This window comes from Perna viridis, chromosome 9 (assembly GCF_037379345.1).
Source record: "Perna viridis isolate PV_CMFRI_1.1 ecotype Kerala chromosome 9, ASM3737934v1, whole genome shotgun sequence".
Lineage (NCBI taxonomy): Eukaryota > Metazoa > Mollusca > Bivalvia > Mytilida > Mytilidae > Perna > Perna viridis.
This window is the reverse complement of record NC_142453.1, coordinates 39319168-39338749: the sequence shown is the minus strand read 5'-3', so window position 1 is coordinate 39338749 and position 19582 is coordinate 39319168. Positions and strand designations below refer to the sequence as shown.

At 31.9% G+C, this 19582-nt stretch overlaps 1 protein-coding gene across 2 annotated transcripts; it reads left to right on the top strand.

The window, feature by feature from the left end:
• The first annotated feature begins 825 nt into the window (after nt 1-825).
• Nucleotides 826-17681, top strand: LOC148608449 (pescadillo homolog). 2 transcript variants are annotated; one of them, XM_088545109.1, is made up of 17 exons: nt 826-911; nt 5212-5291; nt 5852-6005; nt 6517-6626; nt 8067-8194; nt 8892-8935; nt 9308-9397; nt 9799-9915; nt 11385-11447; nt 12532-12621; nt 13162-13295; nt 13771-13896; nt 14213-14397; nt 15427-15498; nt 16086-16201; nt 16867-17043; nt 17592-17681. In XM_088545109.1, exons 1-17 carry the CDS (start codon nt 891-893, stop codon nt 17664-17666), a joined length of 1782 nt encoding a protein of 593 aa, XP_088401235.1. In that variant the 5' UTR covers nt 826-890; the 3' UTR covers nt 17667-17681. The 2 variants fall into 2 exon arrangements, with proteins under 2 accessions (XP_088401235.1, XP_088401234.1); XM_088545108.1 differs by having other exon boundaries at nt 15421-15498.
• Nucleotides 17682-19582: the final 1901 nt, after the last annotated feature.

Genomic DNA, 19582 nt, shown 5'->3' with positions numbered 1-19582 from the left:
AAATAAGCAAATACAAACAAAAAAATAAAATATAACTCAGGCTGGCCATGAGATTTTAGTGTTGAAAAGTAAAATTAGATTTTGATATACCTATATCAGTAGGAAAATTGACTCGTACATTGAAAACAAATTTCGGTTTTTCTTTGTTTTGTTTTTTTTCCCCCGAAACTCTAGAGAATCCTCGAAAGTATAATTAAAATTTTAACATGCCCCGAAAAGAGTTTAAACAAAAATAACTAAAATAATTCATACAAAGTAACAAAAGTAAATGAAATAGCACAATAAAACATGAAGTGTGTCTCGTCTTCAATATTTCCAATTACTGGTGTGTCTCAATCATTTGTATCAACCCCCAATGTTTCACAACAATATAATAATTCATGATTAACATATGTATCAATAAGATTTTTTAAAATTTTAAATGGGTTGTCCATTCCAATAAAGATTTTTCTTCATTTTGTATACTTTTCTAGCTTTATCAATAAGGGTATCGTGTAGTCCGAGATTGCTCTGACGTCCGACGGCTAATTTGCCAGATAAGCTGACCCCCAGCTGCAGCTTGGCTAGCAAATCCACCGTTGGACGTCAGGGTAATCTCGGACTAGGTATCATGGTACACCGATATCTGAATTTCGGTCTTATATAATATCACATGGACATGACTTGCTTATAAGAGCGTCGACTGTGTTTCAGTAATTTGTTTTACTCGCATTTTTAATGTGTAGATTCAATGTTACAAAATAATCTGACGTCAAAATATTAATTCCCTTGGCCCGAAATGCTTTGGTACGAATTGACATACACTTTTGGTTACTTCCCTTTAACACCGGAAGTTTACCTTTGACAGCTGACACACGTGTTTGTAGAGGAAAAAATAATTTCTACACAAAATGGTTCGACAAAAGAAAAAGGTGATATCAAAATCAGACTTCTGCTGTTTTCTGTAAAATAGTTGGTTTGTCACAGTAAAAGAAACGATCGGCATAACCGCGGCTTTGAGTTATACGGGCAGATGTATTAATATTTCACCCCCCCCCCCAAAAAAAAATATTTAGGAAAGAGTATGTAACTATTGTATTGTACTTGGATTACATTGGATGACAAAACACTTGTGCTATTATTTTGATTAAAAAATATAAGACAGAGTTGAACTTGTTTATAAATGTTAATATGAGGAAGGTGAAACCTTGAATGCTCCCGAGGAAACATATAAATTCAACACAAGTCCTTTCATAATATTTGTCAACCCTGTAATCATTAACTTCCAAATAGGTAATATGTGTCATGATATACAGTTTTTATTGGTCTTATGCAATCTCCTATGGCAATGTTTAGGATTAAAATTTTGCCAATGGGACTATGGCCCCCTTACCCTTCAATTCAATGGGATATTTTCAATTTCAATGGGCCATTCTAAATAAAACATAGGACAAAATTTGGAATAGCAGCTAAGGTCGGCTAGACATACATATTGAAGACAAATGTAGCATATACACTGCAGATCAAATGTTTATTAAGAGTTAACAAAGTGTTGTGATTTTTCTAAGGCTCGTCATTTTCGCCAATGATGAAAAACGTTTCAGAATGACGAAAAAAATCTGGTCTCATTTCGTCACCTGAAATCTTTGAAAGTACTAAAAATATTAAAAGCTGTAAGCCCTACATTAGTTCAAGTGGCGAAAGTACCCAATTTTATAACCTCAACCTAATTACAACTTTCAGCAGGTGTCATAATTTTGTGTAAACAATCACCAATTACACTAATCAAGCACATGGAGTAAATGTGGATCTTTTGACCACTGAAGCATGAAAATTCAAATGCCAGTAACTATTCATTACTGCTGGGAAAATTCCTTTACTTCTCATCAACTTTGTATCAAAGTGACATAAAAGTTATTTATCATTTATTTCTGTACATCAGACTTGAGTGTAAACCAAATGTGGGTAATTTGGTCACTGCCCTTGTGTCAATACATTTTGTAGTTTCAAGTCAGCAATACTTACGTTCTTGAAAATATATGCTTTCTATTAATTCCTTAGGGACCAATAGTTAATATAACTGGAAACTAATGACATACATTTGTCATCAACTCGGTCTGAATCCCAAAAGCACAGTTGAAAATTGTGCTAAAAATAGAATCTTATGAGGCATGAATAGGGAAATACTTATTTGAAAATATTTACATCTGCCCAATGTAGCACTGTTGCATGTTAAGGTAATTATATGTCTACACTGTGCTTTTTTTTTTGTGTTTCTTAAAACAGTGCTGTAAATAACAGATGATTCTGAAACATCACATCTCAGGTGCAAATACATATGTCATACCATACCATAAAAAATATACCATTAAAATGGTCCTCATTTTCTTACGCGAAAGTGACTAAAGCTTTCAAAATCCTGGAAAAAACTCTGTGTGTCAATTAATTGTCACATCAAATCACTTTTCTTTTCTGTTGTTTGAGTTTTTATACTAATGTATTGTCTAGTGCTTTATCATACTCCACAGATACCCCATCAGTTAGACCCTAACTTGGCTATTAAAGTAGTTTATCACAAATGATAGGAAAGAGTTTTTTTTGTTTGGCTGCAATCAGATTTTGGATTTTTTTGGGGTGCTTCAGAACCAGATAATATGACTCCACCATTATCAATATTTTTAATGGGGGTTCATAATTGTGTCCAGCTGCCAAGTTAATTTGTACAACAATTGCAGTTTGCTTCTGGTAATTACCATCAGTAATATTTTGTTAGGCTTTGAAAAAGATAATTTCCTCTGTTTTGGGTCTATGGGTTTAGCTTTAAAATGTCTTTGGTGGCATTTTCAATTTCAAATGGTACTGCCAGTCCACACTTTTCTGATATTATCAAATTATTTTTATTCTTTAAAAATATGTTTATTGTTCTTTCAAACTCGTAAGCAATCAAGAATATGTAATCTTAAAAATCGACAAAGTACCGTTTCATTCCCCGGCCTTCAAATCTCTTGAAAACCTCGTGATAAAACATACGCCTGCAGCTAATAAAAACATTGTTAAAAGACACGTTCATGCTTTTTTCACTGTCAGAAGTAGTGGACAACACTCCACGATCAATGATGGAAACTTAATGCGCATACATTAGTCACTCAATGCGCCATTCTAAGAGAAAATGTGATTATGTTGCATGGTGCACGGTAATCCCAATCACTGCCTATCGCCATGGGCTGAAATATGTATAGGCCAAATTGTCCAGCTTTGGTATGGAATTGCCAATGTTTGTAAAAGTCATTTTGTTGAATTGTCCTGTGTTGATAAGCTGATTAGGTCATTTTCGTAAACATGTGGGTGCCATGTTTTGACCATCCTTCTCTTAAAAAAAGCTCAGATTCGATTTGTATTTAATCATCGAAGCCAGTTTATGTTTCTTAGACTGGTGTGGTCCTCAATTATAGCTTTAAATTTTAGCTATTTAGCAATGATAATAATTTTATTTACAGAAATATTGCAAAGTTTACAATTGTAAAAATGATGAACACGCAGCCGGTGTTTTCACACAGCTAATGTTTTTGTGCAACGTTACATCTGCCGTATAATGAAAGAAGAATTAGGCTCATTCAAAGAAAATTTGTTAAAATGCTATGAGAAAATCAACTGGTGAAGACGTTTCCCCATTCATGTAAATAATTTTATTGATAAAAATTTGCAAATAAAATGTGATTAGAAAAATACTCAATAAATACATTGATCTTTAATTTGAAAAAAAAATAAACAATTAAAATAATTCTTTTATTCATGTCTACATACTATTTATTGGAGCATGTGGGGAATCATTAGATATTTATCAAGTTAGGTTGTGGTTTAGTAAACAATAAAAAAACAATCTATCATTACTGTTTCATAGATTTTTGGAACTTAAAGCACATGCAAGTAATATATTTCAACTTTGGTTTGGTATTTTAATTATACAATCCTTTAACAGTTATACTGTTGTATTTATCGTGAAAGTCTTAACTGCACAGACACCCGCCCAGCTCTGTAATAGTTACATCTAATTAATACTTGCAATTGCAACATTTAGACATTTAGTTTCTCTCATCCTTTATTTTGTTCTAGGTTATATATATGCAGTCACTAATTAGCCATGTTGTTATGAAACCCTTATTGGATTGTGTTTGTCTCCCTTGGACTGTAAATCTACAGTTCAATCTATGTATTCCTTAATTTCATTTTACTTGTCACTTGTAACTTTATCTAGTCATGTTCATTGTTGGAGCTTTCTTATACATTGTACAAAAATAATTTGAATTTGATTTTAAATTTATTATTCAGCCTATCAACAGATAGAATTTGATTGTTATAAAGTTACAAAATGTAGGTAATATTTATGATTGATGCATGTTATTCCTCTGAGTGAAGACATAGACAAAATGAGAGATGTTTGTAAGCTTTAAGGCTTTTTATTCAATTTGACCATATCTTGGTTGACATCCAAGAATAACATATAATTAACAACTACATGTAGTTCCATGGATATGTTCAAAGTATATAAAATGAAGAAAACTGAAATGAGAGGACATTTGCCCCAACTTGGCATGGATTATTCAGTCATTTAATTTATTGTCTTCTGTGTATTTATATGATCCAAAAGAAATAGGGGACAACTTGCAGATTACAAGTTTGATGAGTTCAATTTTATTCTTTTTGAACCTTAATATGATGACTTTTATCAAGTTACATGTATGTGGATACAGGTGCATTTTTAATTTTCTGGTCATTTCTACCAGAAGAGTTTTAATAGATAATTAGTATTGGGAAAGGGTTCAGTAAGTTGTGTTCTATAAATTAAACGTGAGGTGACAGAAGAAGTAATTGACTTATCTTCAACGACAAAGGTGAAAAGTATTGAAAGGCTGAAGTCTTATCATCCCTATTCAATTTTGAAAGTTTCTCAGGAATCAAAGCTTGAGTTCTGCATGAAGGAAAATGTAAAAATTTCTGAAAGATCACCTTTTGTCTACAAAAAAATATCAGGCAAAAAAATTCACTTGGTGTCTAAATGTCTTGAACTGACTTACATTTTATATCATAAGTTTTATTTTATTTAATTGTATGTGCTTGTTGTAAACCTCTGATACTTGTTTGTTAAAAAAATCACATTGTAGTTAACATCACACTACATGATACAAACATAATCTGTTTAATGATTATATGTTTCTTGGTTTGACATTTTAGTTTGAAAGTGGAGCTGCTACAGCATATATATCCAGGAACCAAGCTATTAAAAAACTACAGTTAAGCTTAGCAGATTTCAGGTGAGTTCAATGTGTTGATTTTGTATTAAAGATATATTTATCTGCTATAAGGCTGTTACTCAGCAGCTGTAAAAACCAAAATTCTTAAAAATATTTTTAAATATGTGGCCGTACTAATGCTATTAACCAATCAGAATCCTGGATTTTTTTATGTGGTGTAATTAAGGGTAATAACATATTTACTGGGCAATTAAACTCGAGGCAAATGAGAAAAGAAAAAAATCAGAAAGGGAAATCCATCTAACAAATGCCAATATCAAGGCAAAAATCAAAAAGATGGAAACAACTGCAATGATCCTGATTTGGTCCAGGATGGTTACATAGTAAAGTAAGTTTTATAATGTACTAAATCTCTTGCTTCTATTATGGTTAATTATACAATCTTTATACTTGGTATATAGTAAGTATTTATGTAATTTTTTCGTGCACATCATCTGAAACTTTTGGATGAAATTGAAATTTTTATTTATAACATGGATGTGCTGGAGGTACATGTATCATTTTGTGGGGTATTCTCAAAGTAGTTCTATTTATAATACTATTTTATATTATTTTTTCAGACGTTTATGTATTTTGAAAGGCATATATCCACATGAACCTCGACACAAGAAGAAGGTTGGCAAGGGAAGTACAGCTCCAAAGACATACTACTTCACTAAAGATATAAATTATATCTCTCATGAACCCATCATCAGAAAGTTCAGAGAATTTAAAGTATGTATCTCAGGGATGATTTTTTTTCTGCTTGTGAAGTGGAATTATGCTATTTCAAATCCTGATTTTACCGTTACAATTCTTCTTTTTTTACTGTGTATTTACTTCCGAATTTCTGCTTTGATTGTAGACCTCGTAAAGTCATCCTTGGTATCTTAACTGTGTCTGTAAGGAGTACTTTAATGTATTTACAGCTTAAATATCCAAGAAAATTTACTGATTACCATTAAATTGACAATTCAAACTTCACTGTGTTCAAAGGACCACAATAACTTGATATTTTGAAACAAGCTTTATTTAACTTTGCTATAACATTGGATACGTGACAGTAATTTGCAGTGTCCACAGGTTTAGGTTTGTGAACACTACTAGTGGACATTGGCTACTAAATTTATTGATACATGTATAAATGGAAATTTTGAGGGGTCATAACCAAAACCGCTTCATATATGTACCACATTAAACCTGTACATAAGGTTTATTTAAACATGTTTCTTAATGTTTTTACCAGCATTTTGTAAGACGACTGAAGAAAGCTATTCACAAAAATAACACAGATGCTGTGAGCAGAATAAAGGCCAACAAGCCCAAGTATAAACTTGACCACATTGTTAAAGAAAGGTACAGATTTCTATAGTATTGTCAGTACTGATTGATAGAATAAATCTATCATACAGAATGAAAAAAATGATTACTGATATTCAGTGTAAGGTGGATCATTCTTGTCTTTCCTGTGATGAAAGAGTTAGGTTTTTCTGGTGGTGACAGCATCCACAAACTTAACATTTAGCTTTTTGACAAGTTCATTTAAAAATGAACCCCTTATGCTAGGTCAATAATATTTGGTGTACAGATGCATTATCATCATTCAATCACAAATTCATGCCAATTTTATGTATATACACAAAAAAATGTACCTCCACAGCCTTGGTTTGTTGACTTATAAAATTTAATGTTAAAAGTTTAACATTAAGGTTTCTTATAGTTCATGTAGACATTTTTATTTGAATTCCAACCGCTGCATGAATAGAAGGGATTTACTGTGCTTCCTGGCAATAACACCTCTTTTCAAAGGCGGCCCCTCTTTTATTGCCGTAAATTTCTTAAGTCCACTTTATCTAAAGTAACATAGATTGTATACAATTTATTCCCTCAATATATCCCCAACCTCTTATGTCACCACAATTAAGCCTGGTCATAATGGTGGTGAAATTACGAGGGTGCACTGTATTATTTCTTTCACTGATTTTTCTTTTTTTCTGGTATTCTTTCTTTGCATTCAATTTGTTATAATGAAACTCAAAGGGAAATTAGTTGATCTGTATGAAGCTTGTTATCGAACTGTCGCCAAGTGGATTTTGTAATGGTAACACAAAAATGATAATTTTTTAATTACATTTTATTCTACAAAATATGAAAGCTACACAAAAAATAACACCTGTGTAAGATGAAATAATGAAATCTCAAACATCTGTTCTTTTAAAAGGTTGTCTCCGTTTAGAGAACTAAAATGATTTTAGCCTGTGATGGACATAGCTCAATGTTTTAAAAGACAAAACAAAGCCTCTGCACTTGCAAAATCGACTTCTTCCATGTTGACAAGTTTTGTCACTTTCAGCAGAATAGTTTTTAGCCATTCATAGTTCTGGTCTTACATTTTACATACATACATGTAGGTCGTAGTTGACGCTCTGTCCATAATATATATTACCAAAGAGTGTCTGAGATTTCCCAATCTTGCTTGAGAACAGCTGGTGACTGATTCTTTATCTCAGTTTGAGTTGTTTTCCAATTGAAAGTTTTGAATTGGTGACCCTCATATCACGATAGTTTTGGTCGTGATACTTTAGGATAAATTTGACTGAGGTTTCAATATGATACAGGTCAAATTACAACTTTTTTTCAAACATATATGCAAATAGAAAAGTATGACATGTCTTTTTGAGAAAAAAATCCAATAATTTTAAATTCTTTGTTCAGATCAAAGTTATAAATTATAAGAATGAAACTGGACTTTAAACAAATTATTTTTAAATCCATTGAAAATTTTGTTCTCCTTAGATACCCATCATTTATTGATGCTCTACGTGATGTTGATGACTGCCTGTCAATGTGTTTCCTGTTTGCTACGTTTCCCAGAACATCCAAGACACATCTGGACTTCATCCTACTGTCACGTAGGTTAACAGGTATGTTAAATGAGTAATGATGTGTGGTTAAATGTTAGCTCTACCTGAAAGGGTCACAACATTAAATTTTCTAGTGAGTGTTGGTTAAAAAGAATTTTTCTTTACATGTCTGATAAGAGTTTGTTTAAAGAAGAACATGTAGAAGTTATGAAGGTTCACAAGAAATAATAAGCAGACAAAAATAAGCTGGCAACGCTAGAAAACAAAAGAAAATAACAAATAGTACAACTCAAATGAACTAAATAGTACACACTAAATAGGGCAGGACAAACTAAATTGTGAAAATACTTTCCCTTTGAAGGACTGTATTTTGTAATATAAGAAACAATGTCAGACATATTAGCTATAATATTATTGATGTAAATATTCAGCGATAGAGATGACCTTTCATTGGGAAGGAAAAAAATAAGATTTTCTGATAAAGATGATTAGTTGTTATTAGCTTGCAGATTTTGTGCCATTTTCTTTAATCCCCCAATTTCTGTCTGGGCTTAGAATGTCAATCAGTCAGTTCAGTCTGGGCTTAGAATGTCAATCAGTCAGTTCAGTCTGTAATTTTTATTCAATGACATGAATATTGTTGTTAAGTGACCTGTTTGGAAAAACATCTTAGTCAGAAGCCTTGTCAGTAAAAAGATTGCATGTCAGAACAATAATTTCTATACTAAGTTGTTTAAGCAGAATGTATTTTTTTCAGTGGAATTCATGCATTATGTGATAGCTTCAAGATCATTAAGAAAAGTAAGTACATGTATTAATTTAATATAAGGAAAGAAAAATAAATGAATTTAATGATGCTTTTGATTCATACTTTGGATTTTACATTGTAACTTTAAACTTGTTTTCTGTCAAGTTTGTCAACTTTGACCCTAAACTTGCCTTTTATCAAGTTTGTCAACTTTGACCCTAAACCTGCCTTTTATCAAGTTTGTCAACTGTCCACAAAACAAGAGTATAGTCATTTAGGTTGTTCTTCTTGGGTTTTCCCCTGTCAATGGTTGTATGCTTACCTTAGAATTACTTTAATACTGTTTCTATATTTTTTGATCATAGTATGCTGGTATTTTGTGTATTGAATTAGTAAACTTTCTGATTGTGTATGTTTTTTGACAGGTGTTCATCTCTATCAAGGGAATTTATTACCAGGCTGAGATAATGGGACAAACAATATCATGGGTGGTTCCACACAAACTAGGTTATACTGTAAGTATGAACTGCCTGATTAAGTAACCATGCCTCCCCAACTTTGATGGGGGAGACATTTTGTTTTTGCCCTGTCTGTCTATCACACTTTTGTTAGCACATCTCTTTGGATATTCATGAAATTTGTATTTGATGATAATAGTATTGAAATGGATTATATTCATTTGCACCCATATATCATCTCCCTACTAGTTACATGTTATTGTTGAAAAATAAACAACAATCACTGTTTTTAAATATTGTTATGAAAAATGTAATGTCACACACACCTTACATTTTTTTATGTAATGGAAAATGCTAATATTTATACGCTTTTTTATTTTTATTCACCAGACCATGGCCAATTAAATGTTTATAAGAAAGCTTCCCTCTTCAGCATTAACATTTGTTTCTATTTTCAGCACCCATCTGATGTAGACTACAAGATAATGCAAACATTTACAGAGTTTTACACAACTTTGTTAGGTTTTATTAACTATAAACTGTACACAGACTTCAACCTGCACTATCCTCCGAAGGTAAGGATGACCAAGTCCCATACTCCTACACTATTTTCTCGAGGTAAGAGGTAATATGATCAAGTCGCATAACCTCTACACTCTCTTCTGGAGATACACTCCTTGAGACGTTCACGTTTCCCATTTTAGCATTAGTGCATCATTTATCTTGCATTTACACATCGTTTTGCATTCATTTAAACGCACATTAAATGCACAATAGAAGCGTTCATTTTAACGCACGCTAGGATCGTTCGTTTAAACGCACAATAGGAGCGTTCATTTAAACACGATAGAAGCGTCCATTTAAACGTATGATAGGAGCGTTCGTTTTTTTTTGTTCCTGATTATTTCCTTGATTTAACTGTTATTTTTATATTTTTTGCTATTATTAATTCATATAATTTCATTAATTTTATTTTCTATTTTTTCTGTCTTCATTACATTTCAATATTATTATTTTTCTTTATTCATCTGTTGTGCATTTCAATGCGCGATATAAGCGTTTGTTAAAATGCACGAAAGAAGAGTTCGTTTTTCGTGCGTTTTGGTATCGTGCGTGGGGGAAACCTAAACGTCGCAAGGAGTGTTAGATGATAAAGTCCTGTAACTCCTATACTATCTTCTCGAGGTGAGATGATCAAGTCCCGTAACTCCTACACTATCTTCTTGAGGTAAGATGAACAAGTCCCGTAACGTCTACAGTATCTTCTTGAGGTAAGATGATCAAGTCCCATAACTCCTATACTATCTTCTCGAGGTAAAATGATCAAGTCCCATGACTCCTGCACTGTCTTCTCGAGTTTCACTACAAATAAAACACCTTGCAGTGGAGTTAAGGTAAAATATTTTTCAGTATCTACATGCATGTTCAAAGGAACTATATTTATAATAGAGTGATTAGTATAATAGAGGTTTTGTGTGTGAGAAATGCTGTTTTATAGCTGAAAATGAATTTGTACTGGTTGTTTTAAAAGTCTGCAGTCTAGGCAGATAGTGATAAGGAGGTTGTGAAATCCTGACTACATTGAAAAAATGTTTAAAAGAAGGTTTTATTACTGAAGCCCACATTATGTACCATGTAGATCTAATTACATTTTATTTGCATATCATTAAAATATTCTAATCTTATTTGATAATCAGCTTTACATGTGATGTTTCATGAGTCAATGAAAGACATCTTCAAACTATTTATATAGGCAATGCCTACATTTAAATGGACTACTTTTATTGATCACTGTGTAATGCCTTTTTTCTTTGTATATCTAAAATACTATGGAAACAAAATAAGAGAAACATGAACTGTAGTTATAAGAATTGAATGTATCATTATTAATGTTTCATTTGAGTGTAAAAGCATTGATTTGGTGCACATTTTTGACATGAAGCAATAGCGCACTCCATTGAAATTTAAGCATGCTAATCAAATATAAAAAAGGAAACATTGAATTTTTAAGTAAATAATATGTAATAATTATTGTTGTTTACAGTTAGAAATTGAAGGACAGAACACTGATGAAGAGAGTTCAGAGTTCAAAGAACAACACGAAGAGGTAATAAACTTAGACCAGAAATAAGTTTGAAATTTACATACATCTATGCTAATTCAGATTTGTAAAAACTTATTGAAAAATAGATTAAGGAACTCGAATAAAAAATTAAGTGTTAAGAGGGTCTCCATGCAAAAACCAGGCAGTGGGTGGCACATGACAAGCTTTGTTTTCCAAGCAGTTTCACCCATTTCACATCACAAATGCATCCTTTCTCAAAGTTGAATGTTTGTTTTTGATTATTATCAATAATTTACACAGACTTGAAGAAAGGGAGATAACACTTTCATTTGAGCAAATTTGTTTGCTTTGTTAGGGAACTTTAAATGCATTTTCAGAGCCATGCATTTTTGATTTCAAACAAACTTTGTCCTATTTTGACATACATATATGTACATTACATTGCAACAAAAAACTCAGTGTGATAAAAGGAACCTTATGCCACCCATATTATAGCCTCTTAATGTGTATGTAAGTTCAATTCATTCATTAAACCACTGTTAATTACTGAATGTAAAGTATATCTACATATAAAATTGGGAGATGTGGGGTGCTGGACAATGAGATAGTCAATCACCAAACACCAAGCAACAAACAATTAAACTTCTACAGGTCACCACAAGGCCTTCAATGATGAACAAAATCCATGCCATAAAACAAGCAGTAAAAGTCCCCAAAATAAATGAAGAGAAACTATTTATAAAAGACAAAAATTGACCTAATCTATGGAAAAAATGTAAAATGAACAACAATGAACATAAAAAAAAACAATGACAACCACTGGACTACAAGTTCCTGGCCTTTAGTATGTGGTGGGGTTATACATGTTTATGAGAGCCCAATCCTCCCCCTAACCTGGGAAGTTTGTTACATTGCTCCATGTTTTAGATGATCAAAAAGCCTCCTTTTGGTAATAAATGTACATTTTGTAGATATCTTGGCTGTATTCAACCAAAGAGAATATTGATATCAGATTTCTGATTATTGATATCTTAATTGTTATTGAAAAATGTTCAAAGAAGTATTGATGGAAAGTATTTTATCTTCTTAACTTTTAAATGATTCATTAAATTTTGATATTTTACAGCGATTAGCTGCCCTGAGTCAATCTTTATTGTCTCTAAGACCTGGAGATGTCGAGGAGGAGGTAGAAATAGATCAGTTCCCATCAGAAAATGTAAGATAATTTGTTATGACTTTGAATCTAGATCTTATAATATAACGCATAGTGTAACTGCTTCTGAAAATTGAGGTAAAGAAGAACTGTTTTAGGAACACAAGTAACATCATGCTAGCTCACAAATACTTGTTAATGATAGCTGGATATACATGTATAGTGTAAAACTTACCTGTACCCAGTATGTACATGTACAAATTTCTTACTGAAAAAAAAAATTAAAAGTTGGTGGATTTATCATTTTCTCAAAATAAGCTTGATTTTCAAGAAAGAATATTCACATTAAGGAAGTTGATGTATAGTAATGGACATAAATCTTGAAATCAGTGTTATGTTTGTATCGTATTCAATTTCACCAAAGCCTATCAAGCTTTCCTTTAGAGATTGATGTAAAATGATGATTACAAACATTCCCATGATTTGTAAGAGTTGTGTCCCTAATCCTGGATTTGCCTCTTTAAATACTAGTATAATGATGTAAAAAATGTTCATACTAAGTACTACGCTTTTTTACAATCTGACGATATTGTTACATTGTAGACTGATGATCCAGATAGAATAGAACAGGCCAAAATAGAGGCAGAGAAACTCAAAAAATTACAGAACCTCTTCAAAGGCCTCAAATTTTACCTCAATAGAGAGGTTCCTAGGGAAACAATGGTGTTTTTATTGAGGTATTTATTCTTTGTCATGCATATTTTGTTAATATTTATTGATTTATCAACTGGAAAATCGAAGTCAACAACTTGTTTTGTTGAAGCACAAAGTATATACATGTATCACGCTTACAGATATAATTATAAAAAAATACTTCAACATTGTAGCATGTTTAATTAATTTATTCATTTTTTAATAAATGTTTGTGGTCATATTACAGTATGGTAGCAATGTCATATGTGTCATTGTCCTGAGACAGATGGTTTCCATGCAATGACTTAAATAGTACTTGATGGATCACGTGATAATAAGATTCTTCAACACTAAAAGTATATTGGTATTGAATTTTGGGGGTTACATGCTGCAACGATTTTCAAACTACAAAAAGGTCAAAAACTAGCTTTTCATAGGATTATTACTGTATTTATCATTATTCAATTTTATGGTAATACAAATTAATCAAAGGATTGTGACATTTATTTGTGATTTTAGGGCATTTGGAGGAGAAGTATCCTGGTGTGAAAGTGTATGTGTTGGGGCAACATACAAAGAAAATGACGAGACCATCACACATCAGATTGTTGACAGACCAGAAATGCCAAACCAATATCTCTCCAGGTAGGATAAGTAGACTACTAGGGCTGAAGGTTTTGGTTGTTTTACATATATTTCCCATTGCAATAAGATTACATTTTTTTCTGCTACACCAAAGGTTACTCCTTTTACATACACTTGGGAAATGTATAAACAGAACCATGGCATTGATTGATATGAAATTTAACATATCTTCATATAATTATGTGATGGTGTCCATAAAAACTGTTTTAACTGAAGCCTTAATGAAAGTATAATTTAGTTTGATTAACTTTAAATGTGTGTAGCACTGGATGTAAAACAATATGATAAGGTACATCTATCTTTCGTTGTTCTGTAGATACTACATACAGCCACAGTGGGTATTTGATAGTATAAATGAACGGAAGCTACTTCCTGTTGAGGATTACTTTATAGGAGCAGTGCTGCCACCACATTTATCACCATTTGTAGAGGAACAAGAAGGGGACTATATACCTCCAGAGAGACAAGCACAGTTGTCAGGACAGACAGCTACTGATTCTGGTATTTTCTTCTGTTTCATATCCCTTTAACTTGTTGAATGAATTACCATTTTCAACTGTTCTTTAATCTTCAATCCATCTGTCAACAACTAATAATTGATTGTTTTTTCACACTGCCATGCGAAGTGGTTAGGCATTATGTGATACTGTCTATCTGTTTGTCTCCAGATGGTTTTCAGATAAAATCTAGTGAACAGATTAATGCAATGTTTTTAAACTCTGTTTATTTGTTAAGTACCATTAAAACAGGTCAAGTTCAATTTTCAGCAAAATTCAAAATGTAGTCTCCGAGTTTTGAGTAATATGCCTTCCCTTTTTTCATCCATTTCAAGGTGGGGTATCACTTAATGTTAAATTGATGCCCATGTATTTTTATTCCAAATTAAGGGATTTCCTTTGAACAAAACTTGATAGAGAATTATGGTAGGCTTTAGTGCCACTGATTTATTTAAACATTACCCAATAATGTATATATACATCTGGCCATCTGGTGGTAGTTGGAAAATTATCCTGTTGAGTTGAGACTTAAGTTGAGTCAGACATATTTTATTTCCGTTTATGATACACAAATGTAATATTTTTATTATTAATTGTTACAGGGTATTTGAAAAGACTATTAAAAAGTGACAAACAACTATTAAAGTGTGACAAACCTATCAAATTAATTTGAAATGGAAGTCATAGCTCACATTAAAATATGAGATAGTTACTTTCTGATGTGCTGTCAATGAAATGGATGGGACTGTTCATGGTACAATCAGTTGTTTTGTTTGACCTGATTCAAATTCATATGCTGGAGACTCTTTTTTTTGCCCTTTTCTAAATATTTGTTGGGCCCATAATATATCAGATCCTTAATTTCATTTTTATCATATTTGGACTTACCTACCATGAAGTTCATTCTTGGACCATATGCTCTGTTTCTTAAACACTGAATTTTTATACGGAGTGGTTATATGGTCTCATAAAATTGTTGTGAAGAATATCCAACTGCATATTAGAATACAAGCATTTTTCATTTGAGGTGTAGAAGTGGCATCAGATGAAGAGGAGGAAGAGGAAAGTGAGGAAGAAGAGGATGATGAAGAAGATGATGATGAAGGTAGGAGATAAGAGATATTTAGTTAATTGACCAGTATACCCATATGTATTCCTTTGTTTTGAAAACTAAAGGCATATAGTTATCACAGTGTCTGTCTGTCCCCAGGTTTTGCATTACAGTTCTTTTCAATCATTACATTCACTTGATATTTTGACATAAGATGCCATATCATGGGATTTGATTTCAGACAGATGGTACCAACTTCCTGTTTGCCAATTTTAGTTTATATTTTGACCATACAATTTCTGACTTGGGGAGCAGGGGTATTCTAGTTTCACCCTAAAAATTCTTTGCATTATTGAAAAGCTGTATTTAAGAATTGATAGAATTGGTTAGATATATTTTCAATCCAGACAGAACTATGATTGTTGTTGAAAAAGTATAAGATTGCACTAAGGAAAAGATTATGATCAGTGCATTAAATTTCTACCAAGGAAAGTCAATGATTGGTTAATAAAACCATATTACCTTGTCAGATTTGATACTCAATGTACTGTTTAATTAGAACAATGTAACCTAAAGAAAATGTTTTGGCCATGGAGGGCTTATTCATCCCTTTACTTTTTCACTTTTTTTTCTTACTTTAGAGGGAGATGAAGATGAAGAATCGGAAGAAGAAGAAGACTTGCCAAGAAAAGGAAGGAAAAGAAAACAAGGACAGGATAGTGAAAAAGTGGATAAAAAGAAACAAAAGCAGTCCAAGGTAGAGGATGTCAAATTTAAAATTCTTCTGAAAAAAATTATAGTATTATCATTTTCTGGTACCATTGCCACAAAAACTTGAGCATTTACTTTAAGTCTGAAATTCTTAAATGTTTGTACTATCATAAACTCCTAAATGGAAGTTAAGAACATTCTTAGACTTTACTATTTTAAAAATTGTGTGATAACCTGAGATAAGGGGTATTAAACAAAGGGAACACCAATACATTTTATTGGATATATTTTTTTGTGTTTTAGTAAATTGTGCAATGTTTTCATATAAACTAGTTTGCCTGTTAATGAATAACTGATTTTAATATCATTAATTCTACACCATATTACTAGCAGGCAATTTAGGCAATTGAGGGTTTTCTTTTTTTTTTTTTTTTTAATTTTGCACAATTTCATTTAGAATTGTGAAATTTAGTGGGTATACATTGTAACGAGTTGTCAACTTGTCTTTGATTTTGTTAATACATTTCATCTGACCTTTCAGTAATGTTGCATATTTAAAAAATTGGATAATGATTACATATAATGTCCTGTGGTTGATATAATCACTGTAATTCAAGGAGATTTTAATTGTATTTGTGAATGTATACCAGATTTATTTTATCCATTGAAACACATTTTAATTATAAATTCACTGGCCCTATCATATTTCAGGAACTGAATACAAGTAGTATGTCAGTAAAGGCTGGAGAGGTTGAACATGATGATCCAGAAACCAGGTTACAGAAACAGACAAAGGAAGAAAGAAGACTGGCTGAGATGATGATCCCTAAAAAGAAGAAAAGATTGTATGATAAAATCATGTATTCCAAGAAAAAGAAGGGTCAAGAGGTAATATCATTAACAGTCATTATTTATATTTGTAGTTCATATTGTCTCACCATTTCACAGTGGAAGTATTTATCAACACAATTATTATGCAAAATCTGAAAATGAATATTGTATTCTTAGATCTTTCAAGAAATGCTTGAATATCAAAATACTTGTTGACATCCATAAATTTACATTTAGTAGCTTGGTGGAAGTGCAGTCCTTAAGCAGTTATCTAATTGTCTGTAAACAATTTACAATCACCTAACAATCATTTCTTTTACAACTAAAATTGTTCTAAATTGTATATACATGTAACTTGTTTGTCTTCAAACAACAAGACTTCTATGGTTTGAATAAAAACATGGTGTAAATAAATGTTAATGTTTTTTTTTTTATTTATGCGTCTCTTAACATTATAAAGGAGACAATTCACCTCCATATTCAGCATGAAAATTTACAAATAGTAAAAAATCATAACATTCCTACTAAATGTGTTTAGATCTCTAACCAAGTTGAGCTGGAATCATTATTTGTTTGATAGGTTATTTCTTTTTTCTTTTTACCAGGCCAGGATATTGGAAGAAAAGAGAAAATCAATTGACCTTTCCCAGAGACAAGAAAAAAAGAAGAAAAAGAAATAAAATATTTTACTTTCATTTCTTTTGAAATGCCCATTAGTAATTGCTATGTCCATACATCGTTGTATCCATTAAAAACACATTCATTGTCTCCTGCACAGTGTTCTCACAATCCAGAAAACTTATTAGAACAATTAGAAGTTGTATCAACATAAATGTTCAGAACATATGGTCAAACATGTAGATCAGGAATTTTAAGATACTTGTATTTTGTTTTAAGGAAAATCCATCATGATGATGTTTTGTAATTACACAGCATTATTAAGAACATCAAGAATGAAGAATAGCATAATGTGAATCCACAATTTTTTTTTTCTGTCATGGTTGGTTACTCCTTAATTCATTGCAGTTTTTTTAATGACTTAAATTCCTTACATAAACCACGAGAGAAGTTGGGATGATAAGTACACGTTTGCTTTACAAGGAAAAAATACCACAGCCCCTTGCATTTATTAAAAGTTTCAAGAAATGCTCAGTGTTAACTAAGTGAATATTAAAGACTTGATTGTTATACATAACACATATCATTTTTAATGAGAGAAGGTTTTTAAAGTTAGGAATACAAAGTATCCTAATAGATATCTGTTGTGTGTATATATTTATATGTATACTCATTCCTCTATATGGATGAAATAAACTTCAAAAATCTTATAAAAAGACATGTATTAACATCTTCCGTTTTAGTGCTTATAAATGTATCTTAGTAGCTAAACACACAATGGATTGACACTTGTGCCTATTATTAACGCTGTCATAGTCGAAAATGTCCTGAAAATATGAGAATACCCACTTTAACAAACAGGAGTTTGATCCAATAGCCAATAAAACACTGAAAACGATTAATATACCAGGGTATGGTGTGACATTACTCAAGACGACATAAATTGCATTCTGTCAAAATGAAGTAACAATTCCGAAGGTACAAACGAGGGAATATCCAGACAGTTGTACACATACCACATGAAAGGACAAAAAGTACATACAAAAATCAAACATACTTAACCAACATTCCTTGGAAAAAATTGTGGAAGATCAATTTCAGTAAAAGAAGATTATTACTGAGAACAGATTTGAAGTCCCTTCATATTTGAAACGATCACTGGATATCGGCGAACCGTGTCAAAGTGACAACCGCAGAACTTGTGACATATATGGGCAAATTATTGTTTTTGAGCACTATCAAGAAACTGGTTGGTTTGAGCTTAGTTTCTAGAAACGCGTACGAGGTGCGATGCAGAAAATCTTGCAACAGAGCATGTGGAATGTTGAAACAAAACGATAATTTCCTATAGGGAAATTTTCACGTTTGTCAAAAAAATTTGTTGAAATTTCCTTTTTGTCAATTTTGAGGTAAAAAAGGCACCCTTTCGTGTTACTAGATTTCTACATTTTAGCTGTATTGGTATGTATGATCACCAAATCTAAGAGAATTTAGTGCTGAAACATCATCTGTACACAGTTTCGGATCCAAGGTCGGGGTGCAGGGGATTGCCACCTCTCCTTTTTATTGGAAATTTGTCATTTTTATATGTAAAATTGACAAAAATGGTAATGTCGTAGCACCCTCCCTTTTTCTGTGGAACCCCTAGCTGGCACCCCTTTTCAAAGTGTCTGGATCAGCCCCTGATACAGCAACCGGTAAAATTATAGGAATGTGTCAATTAAGTGGATTTATTTTTGTCGGAGCAAGTCCTAGATGAAGCATTAAGGATATTAGGGTAATATGGGCATGAAATATTCTCGATCAGTTCAAGCATATCATATTTGGTACATAGATGTATGCCTAAAAATAATGTCTTTTTTTTCAGTGACGTTTGATTTTTTCGTTTTATAGCTACCATATTTTTGACAAGTGAATTTACAGGACAGAATCAGAAATTAATTGAATTAGAACGGATTTGAAGAGTGCATGCATGCTG

Bases quoted from the DNA above. Each gene is read 5' to 3' on its own strand.
- LOC148608449 (XM_088545108.1), top strand. From the start codon at position 891: ATGGTTCGACAAAAGAAAAAG. The intron at 912-5,211 runs GTGATATCAAAA...TTGACATTTTAG, and splicing joins TGGTTCGACAAAAGAAAAAG to TTTGAAAGTGGAGCTGCTAC. The intron at 5,292-5,851 runs GTGAGTTCAATG...TTATTTTTTCAG, and splicing joins TTAAGCTTAGCAGATTTCAG to ACGTTTATGTATTTTGAAAG.